Source organism: Natator depressus, chromosome 28 (genome assembly GCF_965152275.1).
Source record: "Natator depressus isolate rNatDep1 chromosome 28, rNatDep2.hap1, whole genome shotgun sequence".
Lineage (NCBI taxonomy): Eukaryota > Metazoa > Chordata > Testudines > Cheloniidae > Natator > Natator depressus.
The window spans coordinates 1,883,933-1,905,047 of NC_134261.1; the positions used below are offsets into that span (position 1 = coordinate 1,883,933).

Sequence of the window (21,115 nt, forward strand, 5' to 3'; positions counted from 1 at the left end):
CAATCGGGGTAGGGGGCTCCAAGAACACCCCCCCTACACCCCACATTCAACATCCACCGCACAACACAGCTCTGCCTCTCCCCCCCCCCCCCACCTTACATGGAAAGCAGCTTAAATAAAAACTTAAAAAAAAGTAACAGCCCGGGGGTGGGGTGGAGGGGAGCTGAACCTGGCCCCCTGCCCCACCTCCCCCCGGAAATTCACATTTCAACAACACCAACAGGTAATAAATAAGGAGGGGAGTGGGGGAGAGACAGAGAAGGGCTGATGGGCGGGGGGGGGGGGCAAGAACTGGCACACTGGGGGCAGGAACAGAGGGCTGGGGGGAAAAAGGAACAGGGTGGAGAAAGTGGTAGCTGGGGGGGCAGGGTCACTTAGCTGACACATCCCCCGGCAGCCCAAGCAGGGGGCAGATTAGTAACCCCAGTAAGTGCTAGAATGTAACACACCACCCCCCACATCAGGAGTCGGGGCACCCCCCCCGATACCAGGAGAATCACCTCCCCCAAATCAAGGAACAAAGAACAAGGGGGGGTGTGTGTAAGAGAACAAATCCCCCCCATACTGCCCCTGGACTAGTCCAACCCCTCCCCCTGGCAATAATTGAATCGAGCACTCCCCCTTGAAATGTTCAATGGAAAAATCTCAGCCAAGGGCACAGCTGAGCCAGCCCCCCCGCAGAACACGAGGCCCATATGCTCTGGAGGAAGCAGTGGTGCCCCCCCCCCATGCACAGAGAGGCACCCCCTGCCCCTGGCAATCCATCAGAGCATGCCAGGGGGGGGGGGCAGCGTGTCTTTACCCCTCCCAACTGGACTATTTTTGGGGTCCCTCCCCCATCGAGTAGATCCCCCCCTCTTTAAAAAAAATTAAGTCCTTCGTGGCGCAATCAATTTGCCACCCCCCCCCACTATCTCCCAGCATGCTGTACGAGCCCCCCCCCCATCCTTAGCTTTTTCTATGTGCAAAATACAGCTCTGGCCACCAGAGGGAGCTGTGTGTATGGGGAGCGGATGCCCCCCCCAACCTTTAAAACAGTGTCAGACTCTTTGTATCTCGTCCAAATTCTCCCCCCCTCCCGCCAGGCTTTGCCAGAGGAGGAGGGAGCCCCCCCCAAAAGAAGGCAGCCTCTTCTAGTGTCCTGCCCCCTGCTGGGCACGGGGGGGGGCACGTGGTGCAAAGAGACTCCCCCAGAAATACAGTCCTCCTCTGGAATCCGGGGGGGTGTCTTACAGCTGGAAGCCTCCCCCCCCCAGCGTCTGACGCCCCCTGCTGGTCCAAGGTGTGCAGGGGGGGTGGGGAGAGATGTGCACTGCAGAGCTCCCCCTCCCCCAGGCCATGGGGAGCTGTGGTAGTCCATGGGGGGGGTTGGTGTTAGAGCTCCCCCCGCCAGCCGAGGGGCGGGGTGGGGGTCACTCCACACGCACCAGCAGGCCGTAGAGCACGGTGGCCCCCTTCTCCTTGGTGACCCACTCGAGCTCGGCAGCGCTGAAGCGGGGGTCCGGGGGCTCGGGGGGCGCTGGCCGACGGGGGGCCCGGCTTGTAGGAACCGGGGCGCACGCACACCTGGAAGGCCACCTGCGCCCCGTGCTGCCGCTGAGACTTGGGGTCCCGGAATCTGTGGGGTCGGGGAAAGAGAGGTCAGGGACTCACCGTTCTCCCCCCATAGCCCCCTTGGCGCCCCCCGGTGGCGGGCAGGACTCACTGCACTTTGGTGGCGAAGGCCTCCAGGCCGGCGTAGCGCAGGGTGGGCGAGAGCAGGACGCGTTGGGGCTCGGCCCCCCGACCCGGGGAGCTGTTCTCGGGCTCATGGTAGCCCCCGCCTTGGGGGTCCGCCTTGGCAGGCCGGCAGCTCAGGATGATGCACTGCCTGGGGGGAGGGGGGAGGAACAGGACATCCAGTCAGCAAGTTTGGATCCGTCCCCCCCACAGCCCCCCCCTAAACACCGCCCCCTCCGCAGGTGGGAGGAGTCTGCATCAGGCCTGGTCATGTTTGATGCATGTGACCCTCTGGGAGTGGAGTGGGGTCCTGCAAGGGGGACTAGGAGCCAGGACTCCTGGGTTCACTCTCAGCTCTGGGAGAGGAAGTGGAGTCTCATGGTTAGAGCAGGGGGGTCTGGCAGCCAGGACTCCTGGGTTCTCTCCCCAGCTCTGGGAGAGGAAGTGGAGTCGAGCAGTTAGAGCGGCGGGAAGCCAGGACTCCTGGGTTCCATAGCCAGCTCTGGTCGGGGCGCGATGGGCTCGGTGCCGGATTCCTCCTACCTGCTCCCAACTCCCCTTGGTCCAGCATCCTCCGGACGGCGCCCACACTTGTGCCGTGATAAGCCATGTGCCACTTCTTACAGGTGCTGGCCACCTCCAGCTGGGGTTCACCCTGCCGGGGCGGGGGGGTATCAGAGCCGTGAACCTGCCCCCAAGCCCCACATCTCCACTCCAGACCCCTCCCAGCCCAGCCTTCCCCTTCCAGTCCGATCCCCCTGCCCCCCAAGTGGGACCCAGGGCCCCCTCCCGCCCAGACGGGTACCTGAGGTTGAAACGGCACCATCCGAAGGGCAAGGCGTAGTCCCGGGGGGGCTCCCCCCGCTTGTAATAGGCCTCGTCCCCCCGCAGCTTGTGGCATGACTCGCAGTAGCAGAGGCTGAATTTAGGATCTTCCGCGAAGTAGTCATCTGGGAGGGAAGGGGGGGCGTGAGTCAGGTGTTGGGCGGTGGGGGGGGGGAAGGCAGCCCCCCTTTTCCTTCCCCTCCACAGGAGAGCTACCCTGAGCCTGATGCATGGGGTGTTAACTCTGAACCCTAATGACAACATTCACCATCCAGCTCCCCCTAGCACGCGTTTGAAACCAGCCAGCCCCGTTTGGTCGCTCATATGGCTCGATCCGGGGCGGGTTAACGAGGAGCAGGGCGCCCCGCCCCGATGCCCACGGAGAGGCGGTCCCGGCTCACCTGGCAGCAGGAGGAGATCCTTGAAGCGGGCGCACAGGGCGTGGTACTCGCAGGTCTTCATGGTGTTCATGTCCACGGGGGGTGTCCAACACACGCTCTCCTTAATGCCTGCAACAGAGAAAGAGGGGATAGCCAGCTCGCCCCTGCCCCACACGCCCTAGAGGCTCAGAGGGAGGGCACAGCCCCAGCCCCTCACCTGGGCAGATCCCGGCCCCCCGCCCAGCAGAGGGCAGCCCGGCTCCATCACTCACCATCCACCATGTCCGCCTTCTCCATGTCCGCCTGGGCGTGGGGATCCGCACTCTCCCCTCCCAGCGCCGGGGTGTCGTTCGTTACTATGGTAACCTGGGGGGACAAATGCCCTGGTTGGGGGGAGCTGGGTGCCAGGGTTCTCTCCCCGGCTCTGGGAGGGCAGTGGGGGCCTGGCGGGTTAGAGTGGGGGAGCTGAGAGCCCGGACTCCTGGGTTCTCTTCCCGGCTCTGGAAGGGGAGTGGGGAGGCTAATGGTTAGAGCAGGGGGCTGGGTTCTCCCTCCTCTGGGGGTGGGGCTCACCTGCTCGCACTGCCCGTAGAGGTCGACGAGCACGTAACAGGGGGTGGGGATGTCCTGGGCGGCCACCCCCTGGGTCCATCCCGTTGACGTAGACGTGGAGGCAGCGCTCGAGTCCACCAGGAGTCCCAGCACCGTTCCCTCGGGGCACGTGTCCAGATTGGGCCCGTAGTTCTCACAGATCTGGCGGGGGGAGGGAGAGACCATAGCGAGCTCCGGAAAGACCCCCTGCCCCATTCCCCGCCCCAGCCCGCCGGGAGCCGGCGCCCCCTAGAGGGGACAGGGCAGGCCCCGGGCCCGTCCGCACCTTGAGCGAGTTGTGGAAGACGGAGTCACGCTGCAGGAGCAGGCGGAGCGCTTGAGGGAGCAGGCCGTGGCGGGGAGTTGAGGCGCTCGGGCGAGGTGCCGATGACGCCCAGGGACAGGGACGACGTCCACTGGGGTTCAGGAAGTCGATCTGAACCTGGAAAGGGGAGGCGGGGGGGGGAGAGAGTGGGAGAGCTCCCATGATGCCGTTGGAGAGGAAGTGATGTCAGAAGCCACCGAGACCCACCTCCCATAGGGCACCGAACGATATCACCCCCTGTGAGATCACACTCCCATCATGACATCACACGCACCCTAGACGGACAGGAGCAGGACTGACATCCTCCCCTGTCGGGAATTAGCAGCCCTTACACCACCCCTATCATGACATCACATCCTCCCTGACAGGAAGTAGCAGGCCCTACACCTCGCTCGTGTCATGACATCACATCCTCCCCAACAGGAAGTAGCAGACCCTACACCCATGCCCCATGATGACATCACATCCTCCCGACAGGAAGTAGCAGGCCCTACATTCGCTCATGTCATGACATCACATCCTCCCTGACAGGAAGTAGCAGGCCCTACACTCGCTCGTGTCATGACAACATCACTTCCTCCCCAACAGGAAGTCGCAGGCCCTCCTCCCTTCCCCATCATGACATCACATCTTCCCGCGAGAGGAAGGAGCGGGGCTGGGGCCCCACCTGGAACAGCTGGCCCTGTGGCAGGGGCTGGGCGATGACCACGATGCCCTGGTTGTAGCTGGCCACGCGGGTGGCCGTCAGGTTGCGTTGGACAGCAGAATGTTCTTGCCGTGGTTCTCCAGAACTCCATGGCCGCCGGCGGCACGGGGGCCTCGTTCTCACACTGCAGCCGAGGGAGGGGAGTCACTCACCAGCTGGAGCCGGGCCCCCTAGAAGGGACAGGCCCTATGCCCCATTCCCCGCCCCCCTGAGCCACCCAGTCCCTGCCATGGGGCCGGATGGGAGCCAGCGCCCCTAGACGGGACAGGCCCTGTGCCCCATTCTCCGCCCCCCTGAGCCAGCCAGGCACGTGGGAGCCAGCGCCCCCTAGAGGAGACAGGCCCTATGCCCCATTCCCCGCCCCCCTGAGCCAGCCAGGCCCCGCCCTGGGGCAGAGTGGGAGCCAGTGCCCCCTAGAGGAGAGAGGCCCCTGCCCCATTCCCCATCCCCCCTAAGCCAGCCAGTCCCCGCCCTGGGGTCAGATGGGAGCGTGCCCCCTAGAGGGGACAGGCAGCATCTCCTATTCTTCCCACCCTGAGGCTGGGGCAGGGCTGGCGCCCCCTCAAGGAAAAAGGCGAATGTCCCGTCTCCCTGCACTCACAGGCATGGGCTCCTCCTCCTCCTCTCCTCGCTGTACGTCTCGGAGGCGACAGACGGCGGCTTGTGCCGTCCGACTCCTCCAGCACCGTGGAGCTGACGATGGAGACTGCGGTGATGCGGCCGTACAGATCCAGCACCACATAGACGTTCTGAGGACGCAGGACATGGGGGAGAGGGGGGCTGGTAGTTAGAGTGGGGGGGCTGGGAGCCAGGACTCCTGGGTTCTCTCCCCGGCTCTGGGAGGGGAGCGGGGGCTGGTGGTTAGAGCAGGGGGGGCTGGGAGTCCGGACTCCTGGGTTCTCTCCCCGGCTCTGGGAGTGGGGTCTAGTGGTTAAAGCGGGGGGGAGGGGCTGGGAGCCAGGCTCCTGGGTTCTCTCCCCAGTTCTGAGAGGGGAGTGGGGGCTGGGACCGCTGGTTTATCCCGCACTCGAGCCCGGTGGAACTGACGATGCCGTGTCAGAACCAGACACGGCAGGAGCAGAGACGTCCTGCGGGGGGGGGGGGGGAAGGAAGGAAGTGATGGGGGACGCTCCAGGAGCTCACGGGGCAGCACTTCCTGTCTGGGGAGGGGACGTATGATGTGATGTCACAGGAAGAGGCAGACCCTAACCCTCCCATGACATCACATTACATTCCCCCATGACATCACAACGCCTCCTACATAGGAGAAGGTGGGGCCTATCCCTCAACACATCACATCCGCTCCCAGACAGGAAGAGGCGGCCCTACCCATGACATCACAACCTTTCCAGACAGGAAGTGGCGGACTGATGCCCATGACATCACATGTCCCCCCAAAAGGCAGCCCCCTTGGGGGATGCTGGCTGCTGGGGTGCGGGTCAGGGAGGGAGGAGGCTTCGAGCCCAATCCAGCGGGGCTCACGTGGGCTCTGCCCCCCCAGCACCTTCGGGTGGTTGGGGGTCCCAGCCCCAGGGCCGAGGAGTTACCTTGGCCACGCCGGTGGTGGCCGGCCCCATGCCTCGCCGTCCACCAGGATGTGCATGGTGTCGTCTGCACAGCGCTTCACCCCCACGCGGTTCCCCACCTGCCGGGAGGGGGGGCCTGGGTCAGAGCGACAGGGCCGCCCCACGGGTGATGACCCATGGTCCCCTTGGCCCCATGCCCCCTGAATCACTCCCCTCCGCACCCCGGACCATACCGCTGGCGCCCCCCGCCCCCACATCTCCATGGCCCCTGCCTAGACCCCTGCCCCCAGTCCATCTGCCCCTGTAACCCCGACCAGACCACTGGGCCCCCGAACTCCTGCCCCCTGCCCACCCCACTGAGCAGACCGCTGGGCCCCCCAACCCCACACCCCCTGCCCATCCCCTCGCCCCCCCCATACCCACCTGCCCCTGGGACCAGATCGCTGGGGTGCCTCCAGTCCCCCGCCCACTCCCCACACCCGGGGACCAGACTGCTGGAACCACCCCCCTCCCCGCCCTCCCAGGACCAGACCACTGCCCCCACAATCCCCATGTCTCCCGCCCTCTCCCCCCACCCCACCAGATCACTGGGCCTCTCCAGCCCCACATCTCCCTCCCGCCCCCACTGACCAATGGGCCTCTGGAGCCCTGTATTTCCCCTCCGATCCCTCCCACCGGCCTGCCCAGCCCCACAGCTCCCCTGCGACTCACCCCCAGCCTCTCCAGTGAGCAGCCGTAGTTCTGTTTCTGCAGCTGGCCATTGCGCCGCACCTCGGAGCCGGCCACCAGCCAGGTGGCCTTGGAGTGCAGCTCCAGCAGGGAGGCCGGCAGCCCCGTGGCCGCGTAGGGCACCTCGGAGGGCAGCAGCGTGGTCAGCCCCACGTGGAAGGAGCCCGACCACTTCTCGTCCAGCTCCTCGATCTTCACCTGCGGATGAGGGGGATGGGGGGTGTGTGAGCATGGGGCAGAGGTGGGGGGGGGGGAATCTAGCCCCAAAGGTCAGGGGTGACCGAGCAACATGTGGGGAGCGGGGGGGGGGGAGAAACGTCTGGCTCCAAGGGTCAGAGGTCACCGAGCAACGGGGGGGGGGGGGGGGGGGGGAGAGACTCTGGCTCCAAGGGTCAGATGTCACCATGCAATAGGGTGACCAGGTGTCCCGATTTTATATGGACAGTCCCAATTTTTGGGTTTTTTTCTTATACAGGTTCCTGTTACCCCCCATCCTGATTTTTCACACTTGCTCTCTGGTCACCCTACCATGCAATGGGTGGGGGGAATCCAGCCCCAAGGGTCAAAGGTCACCGAGCAACGGGGGAGGAAATCCGGCTCCAAGGGTCAGAGGGCACCGAGCAACAGGGGAGGAAATCTGGCTCCAAGGGTCAGAGGTCACCAAGCAACAGAGGGCAGAATCCGCTCCAAGGGTCAGAGGTCACGGAGCACTAGGGGGCAGGAACATGAGTGTAGCCCTCACCCCAGATCCAGGCTGGGGGACAGCTCCCCCTACTGACCCCAGGAGGAAGGCACCGGGGGCCACCTGGGCCCAGGCTCACCCCCCTTGGCGACGGGGGAAGCAATCTAGCAGGGGCTGGGCTCCTCCCACTCTGGAGGGGCCGGCGAGAGTCCCATCCCCCAGCAGGGGGCAGCAGATTTCCCCCCCGGGGCTGGGGGTCTCACCTCAAAGACCTCGTCAGCCTTCAGCTCCTTCATGCTGAAGACGATCCCGTGGCAGTAGCCGGCCACACGCATGGCCCGGCACCCGTCATCCTGGAAGGCCACGTTCTTCCCGCAGCTGCTGTGGAAGCGGTGAGCCACGCCCGGCACTGGGGGGGGGGAAGGGAAGAGAGATGGGGCCATCAACGGCTGGCGGGATGCCAGGGGGCGCAGTGCTGCAGGGAGCGGGGCGGGGGGCTCAGCAGGGGGCGCTCTCCCCTGGCAGGCCGGGTGGGGCTGCTCTCCACAGAGGGGGCCCTGAACTCAGCACAGAGATGCAGCCGCCTCTGGGGCGGGGCTCTCACCTGGCGAGTGGATGGGGAAGGATTTCTCGGTGACGTTGCTGGTCGACAGGCTGTTGTCCATGGGGCCCGTGGCGCTGGTGATGGACACCTGGACGCACTGGCCGTACAGATCCACCACGGCGTACACCTCTGTCCCGTCCGCCGGGGGAGGGGAGCAAAGGGTAACCTGGCAGCAGATGTCACAACACACAGCTAGGCTATTCCCCCCCCCCCAACCCCGATCAGCCCAATGGATCCATCCAGTCTGCTATATTTCCACCCCCCCTTAAATGAGCCCACCCAGATCAGTATATCCCCCCGCACGAGCCCAATGGGTCCATCCAGCCACCTCCCCACCCCTGCCCCGACCAATGGGTCGATCAGCCTGTTATAGCCAGAGATCAGTCCAACGGGTCCATCCAGTCCCCCGCCCCCTCCCGACCAATGGGCCCATCCACTCCAGTACATTTCCCCCCACCAGATCAGACCACTGGCCCGTCCGTGGGGGGGAGAGGGAACAAGCCGGGCCGGATCAGACCAACGGGCCCAGGGCTGGGGGGGGGGCGGGGCGGCTCACCCTTGGCAGGGGGAGGCCGGAGCAGGCCACGCCCTGGTCCACGCCGTTGATGAAGTAGTGCAGGTCTCCCTTGGCCGTGCGCATCATGCCGATGCGGGAGCCGGTGGTCAGCGAGTCCAGGTCGCAGCCGTAGTTGTTGCGCATGGTGTTGCCGTCCTGCATGATGGCCGTGCCACTGGGGGGGCAGGGAGGGGGGCGTCAGAAAGAGACACGGTCCCATCCCCTCCCAGGAGCCTGAGCAACAGCCCTGACCCCACTATATCCCAGCCCCCAGGAACCTGAGCCACAGCCCTATGTCCCCCCCCCCCACCTACTGTATACCAGAACATAAGCACACCCCCACCCTGTACCCCAGCCCCCCAGGAACCCAAGCCACGCCCTCCGTGTATCCCAGCCCCCCAAGCCGCAGCCCCATCTCCCCGCCTCGCTATATCCCAGCCCCCCGGGAACCCAGCCACGGACACCCCCCCTCCCCGTATCCCATCCCCCAGAAACGCAAGCCACAGTCCCATCTCCCCCCTCGCTATGTCCCAGCCCCCAGGAACACAGCCACGGACACCCCCCCCCAGGAACCCAAGCCATGCCCCTGTGTATCCTAACCCCTCAAGCCGCAGCCCCATCTCCCCCCCCCCACTATATCCCAGCCCCCCGGGAACCCAGCCACGGACACACACCCCTGTATCCCATCCCCCCAGGAATGCAAGTCACAGCCCCATCTCCCCCCCTCGCTATATCCCAGCCCCCAAGAACCTAAGCTCCGGCCCCATATCCCAACCCCCTGTCCCAAGGCATGGCCCTGCTCTCCAGTAGCTGAAGGCCAGGAAATGCACCGAGCCCGCCACCCCCCCCAGCCCACACCTCCCCCCACACTCACCTGAGCATCCAGGTGTCGTAGTCGATGTCCGTCATGGTGTTGGGGAACTCCAGGTCTTCGGGCCGGATGGCCGTGACCCCTGCCGGAGGGAATCCGAGCCGTGAGGGGCTGGAAGGGACCCGGCGAGGCCGCCCCGCCCCACGCTCGCCCAGCCCCGCCATCTCCCACGCGCCCCCCTCAGATAACACACTGCACAACGGGCTCCGCCTGTTTGCCAGCTGCCCGGCACCGCTGCCCGGGATTCGGTTTGCAATGGCCTGCAACCCCCGGCACCTTTTCAGCCGTCCGAGCCCCCGGCCGGTTAGCCCCCAGTTGGTTTTCCCTTCCTAAGTGGGGTACGGCGGCGCCGGTCTTCACGGAGTTTCAACTCAGTGAGATCAGACCAATTTGGCGCAGTCGGTCCGACTTCTGATCCGGCCCCTGAAAGCGCTGGCGACTCCTCCCAGCTCGGGGGAGCCACAAATTCGGTGAATATACTCGCCACTCCGTCACCCAGGTGAGTCACGAAACTAGAGATGAGTGCCGAACCCAGGGCTGCCCTCCGCGGGACCCCACTCTCTCCGAGCTCCTGTCTCGCCAGGTCTGAATGTGATTCGCCCGGTGCTGAGATGCAGCCACCTCCGGGGCGGGGCGGCTGGTTATCCAGGGACCCCTTGCCCAGCGCTGAGATGCAGCCACCTCTGGGGCAGGGCAGCTGGTTACACGGGGACTCCTCGCCCGGCGTGGAGATGTGGCCACCTCTGGGGCAGGGCAGCTGGTTATCCAGGGACCCCTCGCCCAGCGCTGAGATGCAGCCACCTCTGGGGCAGGGCAGCTGGTTACACGGGGACTCCTTGCCCGGCGTGGAGACGTGGCCACCTCTGGGGCGGGGCAGCTGGTTATCCAAGGACCCCTTGCCCAGCGCTGAGATGCAGCCACCTCTGGGGCGGGGCGGCTGGTTACACGGGGACCCCTCGCCCGGTGCTGAGCTGGGACAGGAAATGAAACAGACACCGTCCCCCCAGTGGCTCTATATGGGTGGGAGAAGAATTAAGCCAGGGAAGTGGGGCCGTGGGGCCCAGGGACACCCCCCCCGCCCATTTCCCCTTCCCCATCTCTCACCTGCCTCTATAGAACCGGACCAGCGATCCACCATCTTCTGAATGACAATCTCAAAGAGTTCGCCGTCCCGGAGGGCCCTGCGCGGGGAGAGGGGAGAGCGATGAAGCCTGGCGCCGGCGCCCCGGGGCGCGGATATGGCTCGGGGCCGAGGGGAGGCTTCGGGGCAGAGTGGAGAGGGCAGGCAGGGGGCGCGCTGGGAGGCGGGCAGGGAATGGGGGGGTGGGGACGGCGCCCATCTCTTCCACACACACCGACCGGTTGGAGATGACGATGGCGTCGTTGAACTCGCTGCGGCAGTTCTGGCGCAGGGCCGTGCGCCCGCCGTTGGTGATCACCGCGTTGGTGCCGTGCAGCTGGTGGAAGCGCAGGTCGCTCACCGAGGCCACGGACGAGGGGCTGCTGGGCGACAGCTGGTTGTTGCCCTCCGACAGGTCGTCGGGCAGCGGGAGGAGATCTGGGGGGGGAAGCGAGGGAGGCGGGTGTTCCCGGGCTGCACGGGACCCCCCCGGCACCGACACGCCCCCTCCCAGGTCGATCCCAGCCCCGGTATCCCCCACCCCGCACCGACACCCCCCCCAAGCTCGATCCCAGCCCCGGTATCCCCCCCCCCCGCACCGACATCCCCCCAAGCTCGATCCCAGCCCCGGTATCCCCCCCCCAAGCTCGATCCCAGCCCCGGTACCCCCCCCCGGCACCGACACCCCCCCAAGCTCGATCCCAGCCCGGTATCCCCCCGGCACCGACACGCCCCCCCCCCAGCTCGATCCCAGCCCCAGTATCCCCCCCCCCCCGGCACCGACACGCCCCCCCCCAGCTCGATCCCAGCCCCGGTATCCCCCCTGGCACCGAGACACAGCCTCGTTCCTGCCCACCCCCCCGACTATATCCCAGCTCCTGGGATCCCCTGACACCAAAACATGACCCTGTTCCCTCCCCCCGCCAACCATATCCCAGCCCGTCCCTACCCAGGATCCCCCCGGCACCCAGCCCCTCGGACCCCCTCCGGCGCTGAGACATGGCCTCATTCCCCCCCCGCCGCAACTGTATCCCAGCCCCTGGGATCCCCTGGCACCAAAACATGGGCCTGTTCCCTCCCCCTCCAGCTATATCCTAGCCCCCCACCCCCATCCCACTACATCCCAGGCCCCAGGATCCCCCAGCACCAAAACATGGCCCTGTTCCCTCCCCCTCCAGCTATATCCCAGCCCCCCACCCCCACCCCACCACATCCCAGGCCCCAGGATCCCCCAGCACCAAAACATGGCCCTGTTCCCTCCCCTCCCAGCTATATCCCCAGCCCCCCACCCCCACCCCACCCCATTCTATCCCAGCCCCTGGGATCCCTCGACACCAAGATCGCCCCCCCCTCCCCCCAGCCACACACACATACCCCAGTCCCCGGGGAACCCCCGGCACCAAGACACAGCTCTGTTCCCCCTACCTATATCCCAGCCCCCCCGAAAGCACGACACAGCCCCACGACCGCCCCCCGCCAGCTATCCCCCAGCCCCACACCAGGCCCCCCAGCTCACCCGTGTCGTCGAGGATGGTGGCCTGCGCCGCCTGCCCGTACAGATCCACCACGGCGTAGACGTTGGGTGGCACGTTCCAGGCAGCCGGCCCCTGCGCCACCCCGTTGACGAAGAAATGCAGAGTCCCGTCCTCCTTGCGGACCACGCCCACCGTATCGCCCGCCTGCATTGAGGGGGGGGGGGGGGGGGAGACACAGCAGAGGGGGTGAGGGCATTGCCTGGGGGCAGATTGGGGCACGCTGCCCCCCTGCTTCCCCCAACTCACCTTGAGCCGGTCCAGGTTGTGCCCGTATTCGTCCAGGATGGTGGTGCCGTTGTGCATGACTCCGTTGCCCGTCATCATCCAGGTGCCTGTGGGGGAAGAGGGGCCGGAGGTTACTGGCGGCGCCCGGCCCAGTCACGCGGCTCGCCGTTAACCCGCGGAACTGCCTGCCGCAGCGGGCAGGCTGGCGAAGGACCCAGGGACCAGCTCAGCTGCGTGGGTGCCGTCAGCAACCTCCGAGGCATGACTGCTAGCCCCCCCCCCAAGTCATCAATTAACCCAGGGAACTACCCACCAGTCCAACCGGGGAGAGGTTAACCCAAGGAACTACTTGCCACAGGACTCAGCTACCAGGCCGCCCGGGGAGCGGTTAACCCAGGGAACTACCTGTCACAGGGCATTGCTGCCAGCCACCATTTATCCTGGGAACTACCAGCTGCCAGCACCCCCAGCCAGCAATTAACCCAGAGAACTACCCGCCACAGGTACCAGGCCGCCCAGGGAAAGGTTAACCCGGGGAACTACCTGGCATACAGAGCACCCACCAGCTCTCTGGGCAGCAGTTAACCCAGAGAACTACATGCCACAGGGCATGGCTGCCAGCTCCAACCACTAATTATCCTGGGAACTACCACCTTCCAGCACCCCCAGCTGGCAATTAACCCGGGAAACTACCCACCGCAGGACACATCTGCCAGACCTGGTGGGCCACTTTGGGGGCAGTTAGGGGGCCAGGTCTCTCCCGAAGGAAGCTAGCCACCTGCTAGAGAAGGGGCGCCGGGGCCCTGACCTGAGCGCAGGTTGGTCATGGTGGAGGGCAGCTGCAGGTAGGTGGGGTTGTGTGTGGTCACCCCGATCTCGATGGAGCCTGCCCACTTGTCCACCATCTTATCGATCCGCACCTGGAAGACCTCGTTGTTGCGCAGGGCCCGGTTGCTGAGGACGACACCGTGGTTGAAGTCGTCCGTGGCACTGGGGAAGAGACGGGATAGCTCAGACACGAGCCACCGACCCCTGCGCGAAGATGCGGCCACCTCTGGGCAGGGCGGCTGGCTACACATGGATCCCTCGCCCAGCGCTGAGATGCGGCCACCTCTGGGGTGGGGTGGCTGGTGACCTGGGGATTCCTCGCCCGGCGCCAAGGTACGGCCACCTCTGGGCCGGGGCGGCTGGTGACCCGGGGACCCCTCGCCCGGTGCTGTGATACAGGATACGTGAGGGCCCCAGACCCTGGCGGGGCAGCGGCCCCTGGGGTCAGGTTGGCACTCACTGCGGGCGGAGGGCCGTGCGCCCGTCGTTGACGATGGCCGCCTTCTGGCCGCAGTTGGTGTGGAAAAGCAGCCGCTCCGGCTCGGGTTCGCCCACCCCGCCGGCCTCCAGGGCACGGCGCCCCACGTCCGGGGACAGCGCCCTCATGATGGCATTGTTGCGCCGAAGCCGGTCGCTGTGGTTGTGGTTGTGGACGATGGTGACCTTCACCGCCATGCCGTAGAGATCCACCACGCCGTACACCACCAGCGGGGTCAGGGTGGTAGCCACGCCTGGGGGGAAGAAGGGGAGACTCACACACCATGCGGCTACCTCTGGGGTGGGGCGGCTGGCAGTACAGGGACCCCTCGCCCGGCGCTGGGATGCAGCCACCTCTGGGGTGGGGCAAGCTGGTTATAACGGCACCAGAGTAAACACTGCCGGCAGAGGAGAGAGCGCCCCCTGCTGGGCACCCCGCTCCGCCCCGTACCTTGGTCAATGCCGTTGATGTAGAAGTGCAGGGCGTTGTTGGATTTCCGCGTCAGGCCAATGTGATCCCCCTCCTGTGGGGACAAGGTGGGGGAGGCAGTTAGTGGGAGCTGCAGCCAGGGAACCCAATGAAGGGGTGAGGGCAGAGGTGGAGGGGGGGCTTATGGGGCTACAGAGGAGATTGTAGCAGGTCAGGGGGTTGGGGTATGAGAGAGAAAAGTGCGGGGATACAAGGGGCCGGGTCTGGGGGGCATGGAGGAGCCTGGTTCACACATGAGGGGTGCAGGAATATGGGGACCCCCTCATCCACAGAGGGATGGCGATGGGGTTTCGGGGCCCTGCAGGGGGTTGGCTATGGGGGTTTTGTGGGCTCATCAGCAGGGAGGTAGCTAGGAGGGTTTGGGGGGCCAGCGGGATCAGTCTCGGGGGGCCTCTCACCTGCAGCTCGTCCAGGCTGAATTCGCAGTATTCCCGGCGCGTCCCTTTCCCGTTGGTCAAGATCCCACAGCCGCTCATCATGATCGTGCCTGGTGGGGGGGGGCTCCCATCAGCCGCGGGGACCTGCCCCCTAGGGACACCCCCCCACCCCATCCTGCTGATGTCAAGGGGAAGCCAGCTGCCCACTTCCGGCTTTCCCCACGCCCCCAGTTCAGCTCTTTCTTCCCTCCCCCCAAATTCAGCCATCAAAAGAGCTACAGAGGGGGGAAAACTGAGGTAAAAACAGAAATAGTGACCCCCCCCTCAAGACAGAGATAAAACTCGGGAGTCCTGGCTCCCAGCCTCCACCCTGTTCTAACCAACAGACCCCCACTCCCTCCCAGAGCCAGGGAGAGAACCCAGGCGTCCTGGCCTTCCCCCGGCTCCCCTCAGAGGCAGGTACCGGAGCGCAGGTTGGTCATGGTGGCGGGGTACTCCAGGCTGTTGGGGGTGTGGGTCGTAACCCCGATTTCGATGGAGCCCGACCACTTGTCCACCAGCTTGTCGATGCGGATCTATGGGGCAAAAGGGGTGGGCGGGCCATGGGTGGGGGTCAGGGGATTCACCCTCCCCCTGCCAGTCTTCTGACCCCCACCCCCTGCCATATTCTTCCCCCTCTGGCTGCACCCCAACTCCCTCCCCTCCTGCCCCAACCCCCTGGGATAATGCCGCCACGTGACATAGCTCCCCCAACCAGGTTATCCCCTGCCCTTGCCCCTCTCCGAGACTCACCCCCAGATTCACCCCCTGGGCACTCCTGGCCCCCCAGCCTCACCCCTCCACACCCTCCTACATACACTTTGTCTACAAGCCCTCCTGCCCCATCCCTCCCCTATGTGTTCCCCTCCAGGGCACCCCCCAACAGCGTGTGCCCCCTCCCCACCTCCAACATCTGTCAAACAGCAACCCCCATTCCTCTTACATACCCCCCCACACACCTCAAAACATCTTGCTCCCCCCACCAATGCCCCAATCCCAGCCTCCTATATCCCAAACCCCCCGACCCCCATCCCACCCCAGACCTAGAACATTTCGTTGGTCCAGCAGCTGGTTCATCATGACCATGCTGCAGCCCCCTCCAGCCTGCAAGCACCCCATCCCAGCCCTCAGTGTGTGATTGCCAGGACAGCCCCTCCCCCCCGCAGCCCCCCCATGTTGCCCCAGACCCCCAAGGACCTCTTTCCTGGCCTCAGACCTCGAACATCTTGTCACTCAATATCTGGCTGGCCAGGAGACCCCTGCCCCAGCCCCCCAAGGACCCTGCCCCAGCCCCCCATGTTCCCCCAGCCCCCACCTCGAACATCTCGTTGTCCCGCAGCGGCCGGTTGGTCATGACCACGCCGTTGTTGAACTCGTCCAGGGGCGGCGCCGCTCGGCCGTCTTGTTGTTGTTGCTGAGCTTGATGAGGGTCCCGCACTTCTCGTGGAAGAGCAGGGCGTCGTTGGAGGTGAGGGGGACGGCACCACCGCCCCCCCGCCCGGGGGCCCCTCACCTGCCGGGGGCTGCTCAGGCTGACGCTCAGCAAGCTGCCGTTGTAGGCCGACAGGATGGCGTTGCTCACCACCTCCGACAGCTCCATGCTGGACAAGCCTGCTCGGGGGGGGGCCGGGGGGGGAGGGGGGAGAGAAACAGGAATCAGGTGCGAACAGATGGGGCGGGCATGGGGAGAAGAACCAGGGATGGACGGACAGATATATGTGGGAGGAACCAGGGATGGATGGACAGATGTGGGAAGGTGGGAGGGAGAGGAATCAGGGACAGACAGGCAGACGTGGCGGGGAGAGACAGAAATCGGGGAGGGACAGGCGGGATGGGGGGCAGGAACGGACAGACAGACGGACGTGGGGGAGGAGGGGGAAACCAGGGACCGACGGACAGATAGACGTGGGGAGGGAGGGGGGGAACCCAGGAACGGGACAGGCTTACACCTAGGAGCCTGAGTCTCTCCCGCTCCTCCCCGTCAAGCCCTCAGGGCCCAGATTTCCCACCCCAGAGCTAGGAGGAGGAGTCAGCCCACAAGGGGAAGCCCCGCCCCCGCCAGGCTAGGAGATGGGGCCAGGCGACTGGGAGCCCAGGGCCAAAGTTACCCACCAGCGTAGGCCAGGCGGCACCGGCTTAGGGGTCCGAGCCCAGATGGTGTTACACCCCCCCCATGAGTGGTGTAGACGGGGGCTGGTCAGGGTCACTCACCGTTCTCAGACTCCAGACTGTTGGGGAATTTATCCGGGCGGCTCTGGTTATGGGGCAGGGCCAGGGCCAAGGCTAGGAAGGCAACACAAGAAAAACAAGTGAAGCCAGGACTGCAGTGTTATACCCCTCGATCCCAACCCGCAACCCCCTGCTAGCCCAGCCCTGGCCCCCGCCAGCTCCTCCAATGCCCCTCACTCCCGACCCACAGCACCCTGGCGGGAGATAATCCCTCATGCACATGGGGACAAAAGGCTAAGGAGGGCCAGCGGGACTGGCCCCGAGGACGCAGAGGGACGGGCTGGGGCTCTGGGTAACCAGAACGGACCAGAGACACAGGAACAGGGTGGTCACAGAGGTTTCTTTAACTCTCTACTCCTGGGGCACATGTGTGCGTGTCTGAATTATTATAACCACACTCACCGGCGGCTATTTGGAACAAATTACCAAAATAATTTAAATTGGTGCGATTATGCAGTGTTATTTTGACAAATCAAATTGGCAGAATTTTATAATATCGTGCGCAGAATTTTTATTTCTTGGCGCAGAATTTTTTTTATTTCTTGGCGCAGAATTCCCCCAGGAGTAAACTTGAAAGCAGAAGCTTCACACCCCTGGGTACAACGGGGGCCCGTTTACGTGCCTGGGCTGCCTCCCAGGCTCAGCGCTGGCTCGGAGAAGGGGCAGCAGCCCGGGAATCGGTGCCCAGGAAACGAACCAGACAAGAACCTGCACTTAGGCCTGTCAACAGATTAACACACCCCGGAGATTTGATTCCCCCCCGCAGCAGTGGTGACATTGGTACCAGCTGGCTGACGGCATGAGGGGTTCGCAGGATCCCCCAGGTCTGAAGTCTCTAGGGCGTGGCACCAAAGGGCAGCATGCAAGAGCCAACCAGAGACTTGCTGGTCAGCTTAACCCTTGCGAGATGTATGCGCGGGGGATATTGATGTTTTCCGTCTATACTGAAAATGACATTCTTTGAATCCAGGAGTTAAGACGCCCGGCTGGAGACAACAGACGTTTCTCTCTCTGTTCGGCCTCAGGGTCGTCTTGCACAGGTTTATTTGGATATGGAGCCAGCAGCTAATTGAGACTGGGGCGCTGCCAAGAAAAAAACCAGAAAAAGACAAGCAGCACGGGGCGGGTGCCGTTTACAAGTAAAGACAACAGGTTGGATGGCGAGTTAAGCGATGGTATGAGGGGGGATCAGCAAACGAGAGTGGGTCGTTTCTGTGAACACTGAAGAGTCCCGCAGACATCCCGAAGGGGAGGTCGGGGAGTGCCTATCGCTAGCCGGGCGAGACACAGCGGGGCCGACGTAGGATGCATTTGCATTGGCCGTGGAAATCGGGGGGCCGACCCGCCGCGGACACACACGGGGCATGCGGTAGCGAGGTGTCCCCGGGAAGTGCTTGCTAGTAGGGAGAGTCTCGGGTGGCGGGAGAAGCGGGATCTCTACCTTCATCTCCCGCCGCGCTGTCCTCGGCCTCTTCCGGCTCGCTGGGCACGACAGTGACCTGCGTGCACATTGCCGTAGAGATCCACCACGGCCCAGACGCGGGGTGGGATGCCGGTGGCGGCCACGCCGCAGTCCTGCCCGTTGACCCACAGGCGCAGCTCCCCGTCGGCCGTGCGCTGGATGCCCACCCGGTCGCCCTCGCCCAGCTGGTCCAGGTCCTGGCCGTACTCCTCGAGGATGGAGCGCCCGTCCCGCAGCACCGAGCAGCCTGAGACGATCCACGAGCCGCCCTTCAGCCCCGTGGCGCTGCTGGGGAAGTCCAGGTGGTCGGGGTCCAGCGCCGTCACCCCGATCTCGATGGAGCCGCTCCACGAGTTCACCTGGGGGGTAAGGGGAAAAGAGACGGGGGGAGTCAGGTTCTGGCTCTTCCGAGGGGGTCCCCTTGCAGCCAGGACAGGCCCCAGAAGCCCCCCCATTCCATGGCTTATCAGGGCCCCCCCCTTGCAGCCAAGGCCGGCCCCAAAGCCCCCCCCCCAGGCCCCGCTCGAGGCGCTCGGCTCTCCCCCCCCCCCCAGGCCCGGGCCCCGCTCGAGGCGCTCGGCGCTCTCCCCCCCCCCCCAGCCCGGGCCCCGCTCGAGGCGCTCGGCGCTCTCCCCCCTCCCCAGGCCCGGGCCCCGCTCGAGGCGCTCGGCGCTCTCCCCCCTCCCCCAGGCCCGGGCCCCGCTCGAGGCGCTCGGCGCTCTCCCCCCTCCCCCAGGCCCGGGCCCCGCTCGAGGCGCTCGGCGCTCTCCCCCCCTCCCCAGGCCCGGGCCCCGCTCGAGGCGCTCGGCGCTCTCCCCCCCTTCCCAGGCCCGGGCCCCGTCGAGGCGCTCGGCGCTCTCCCCCCCCCCCCAGGCCCGGGCCCCGCTCGAGGCGCTCGGCGCTCTCCCCCCCCCCCAGGCCCGGGCCCCGCTCGAGGCGCTCGGCGCTCTCCCCCCTACCCAGGCCCGGGCCCCGCTCGAGGCGCTCGGCGCTCTCCCCCCTACCCAGGCCCGGGCCCCGCTCGAGGCGCTCTCCCCCCCCTACCCAGGCCCGGCCCCGCTCGAGGCGCTCGGCGCTCTCCCCCCCTCCCCCAGGCCCGGGCCCCGCTCGAGGCGCTCGGCGCTCTCCCCCCCTCCCCCAGGCCCGGGCCCCGCTCGAGGCGCTCGGCGCTCTCCCCCCTCCCCCAGGCCCGGGCCCCGCCTCGAGGCGCTCGGCGCTCTCCCCCCCTACCCAGGCCCGGGCCCCAGCTCGAGGCGCTCTCCCCCCCTACCCAGGCCCGGCCCCGCTCGAGGCGCTCTCCCCCCTACCCAGGCCCGGGCCCCGCTCGAGGCGCTCGGCGCTCTCCCCCCTCCCCCAGGCCCGGGCCCCGCTCGAGGCGCTCGGCGCTCTCCCCCCCTCCCCCAGGCCCGGGCCCCGCTCGAGGCGCTCTCCCCCCCTACCCAGGCCCGGGCCCCGCTCGAGGCGCTCGGCGCTCTCCCCCCTCCCCCAGGCCCGGGCCCCGCTCGAGGCGCTCGGCGCTCCCCCCCAGTCCCCGCTCGAGGCGCTCGGCGCTCCCCCCCCCAGGCCCGGGCCCCGCTCGAGGCGCTCGGCGCTCCCCCCCCCAGGCCCGGGCCCCGCTCGAGGCGCTCGGCGCTCCCCCCCCCCAGTCCCCGCTCGAGGCGCTCGGCGCTCCCCCCCCAGGCCCGGGCCCCGCTCGAGGCCGCTCGGCGCTCCCCCCCCCAGGCCCGGGCCCCGCTCGAGGCGCTCGGCGCTCCGCACCTTGCGGTCGATGCGCACGGCGAAGACGCGGCCCGGCCGCAGCGGGCTCGCGGCTCAGCACCAGCCCGTGGTTGAACTCCTGGCCCGGCTGCGAGCGCGCGGCGCTGCGGCCCCCCCGCGAGAGCGTCACCAGCTTCCCGTGCGCGGGTGCAGCTCCCCGCCCGGGCCCGACATCCCGCCCCACGCCCGGGCCGGCTGCGAGGACGCGCGCCGCCGCCGCGCTTGACGGCCGCCTCGCGACGCCTCGGACCGACGGCCGCCGCCGCGCTTGACGGCAACGTCGCCGCTCCTCTCCCCCAGCGCCGCCGCGCTTGACGGCAGCGTCGCGGCGCCTCTGTCAGACGGCCGCCGCGCTTTACGGCAGGGGTCACTACTCCTCTCCCCCAGCGCCGCCGCGCTTGACGGCAGCGTCGCGGCGCCTCTGTCAGACGGCCGCTGCGCTTTACGGCAACGTCGCCGCTCCTCTCCCCCAGCGCCGCCGCGCTTGACGGCAGGCTCGCGACGCCTCTGTTCCAAGGCCGTTGCCGCTCCCCGCATATCGCGCCGCTGTGCTTTACGGCAGTCTCGCGACGCCGCTGTCAGACGGTCGCCGGCGCGCTTTACGGCAGCGTCCCTTCTTTCACACGGCGCCGCCGCGCTTTATGGTAGCTTCAAACATTTCCTCCCACGACGACCTCGTTTTACGGCAGCGTCGCGACGCGCTGCACCGCAACGTAAGCCCGACCTCCCCTCTTGGGAGGTTCATGGCGCTCTCAGGGCCGCCTCGTTTTACGGCACCATGGAAACGGGGCTCTGGGTGGGTGGGCGCTTTCCGGCAGCCTCCGGGGCTCTTCTCGCTTTACGGCCTCGCTTTTACGGCACCCGGGGAGCAGCTGCGCCAATGCAACCACGCTTTGCGGCAGAGAGTGAATGCTGCCAATCGCCAGGGTCGCGACCGCGACTGAACGGCCGCGCTTTACGGCTCCGCGGACACAGGCCAATTTTTGCGACATGCGGGAGGGATCGCTTTACGGCCGCGCTGTCGACTGCTTTACGGCAGCGTGGCAGCTACAAAAAGAACA

General features: G+C 66.4%; 1 protein-coding gene across 1 annotated transcript; it reads right to left on the reverse strand.

Annotated features, from left to right (window-relative positions):
- Positions 1-1,031: 1,031 nt before the first annotated feature.
- Positions 1,032-20,591, reverse strand: NEURL4 (neuralized E3 ubiquitin protein ligase 4). Its single transcript, XM_074941095.1, is given in 40 exon segments — positions 1,032-1,520; positions 1,522-1,618; positions 1,706-1,866; positions 2,249-2,373; positions 2,523-2,669; positions 2,946-3,053; positions 3,197-3,290; positions 3,498-3,677; positions 3,802-3,842; positions 3,845-3,877; positions 3,880-3,936; positions 3,939-3,957; positions 4,508-4,593; positions 4,596-4,631; positions 5,148-5,295; positions 6,094-6,125; positions 6,128-6,191; positions 6,784-6,999; positions 7,747-7,892; positions 8,088-8,228; positions 8,655-8,818; positions 9,518-9,596; positions 10,619-10,695; positions 10,874-11,072; positions 12,151-12,313; positions 12,416-12,501; positions 13,203-13,384; positions 13,683-13,953; positions 14,151-14,223; positions 14,588-14,676; positions 15,030-15,141; positions 15,921-15,985; positions 15,988-16,079; positions 16,081-16,216; positions 16,817-16,888; positions 18,276-18,342; positions 18,344-18,655; positions 20,055-20,099; positions 20,101-20,189; positions 20,192-20,591. Coding segments are annotated over 40 exon segments (4,812 nt in total). The 3' UTR covers positions 1,032-1,412.
- Between the last annotated feature and the right edge of the window lie 524 nt (positions 20,592-21,115).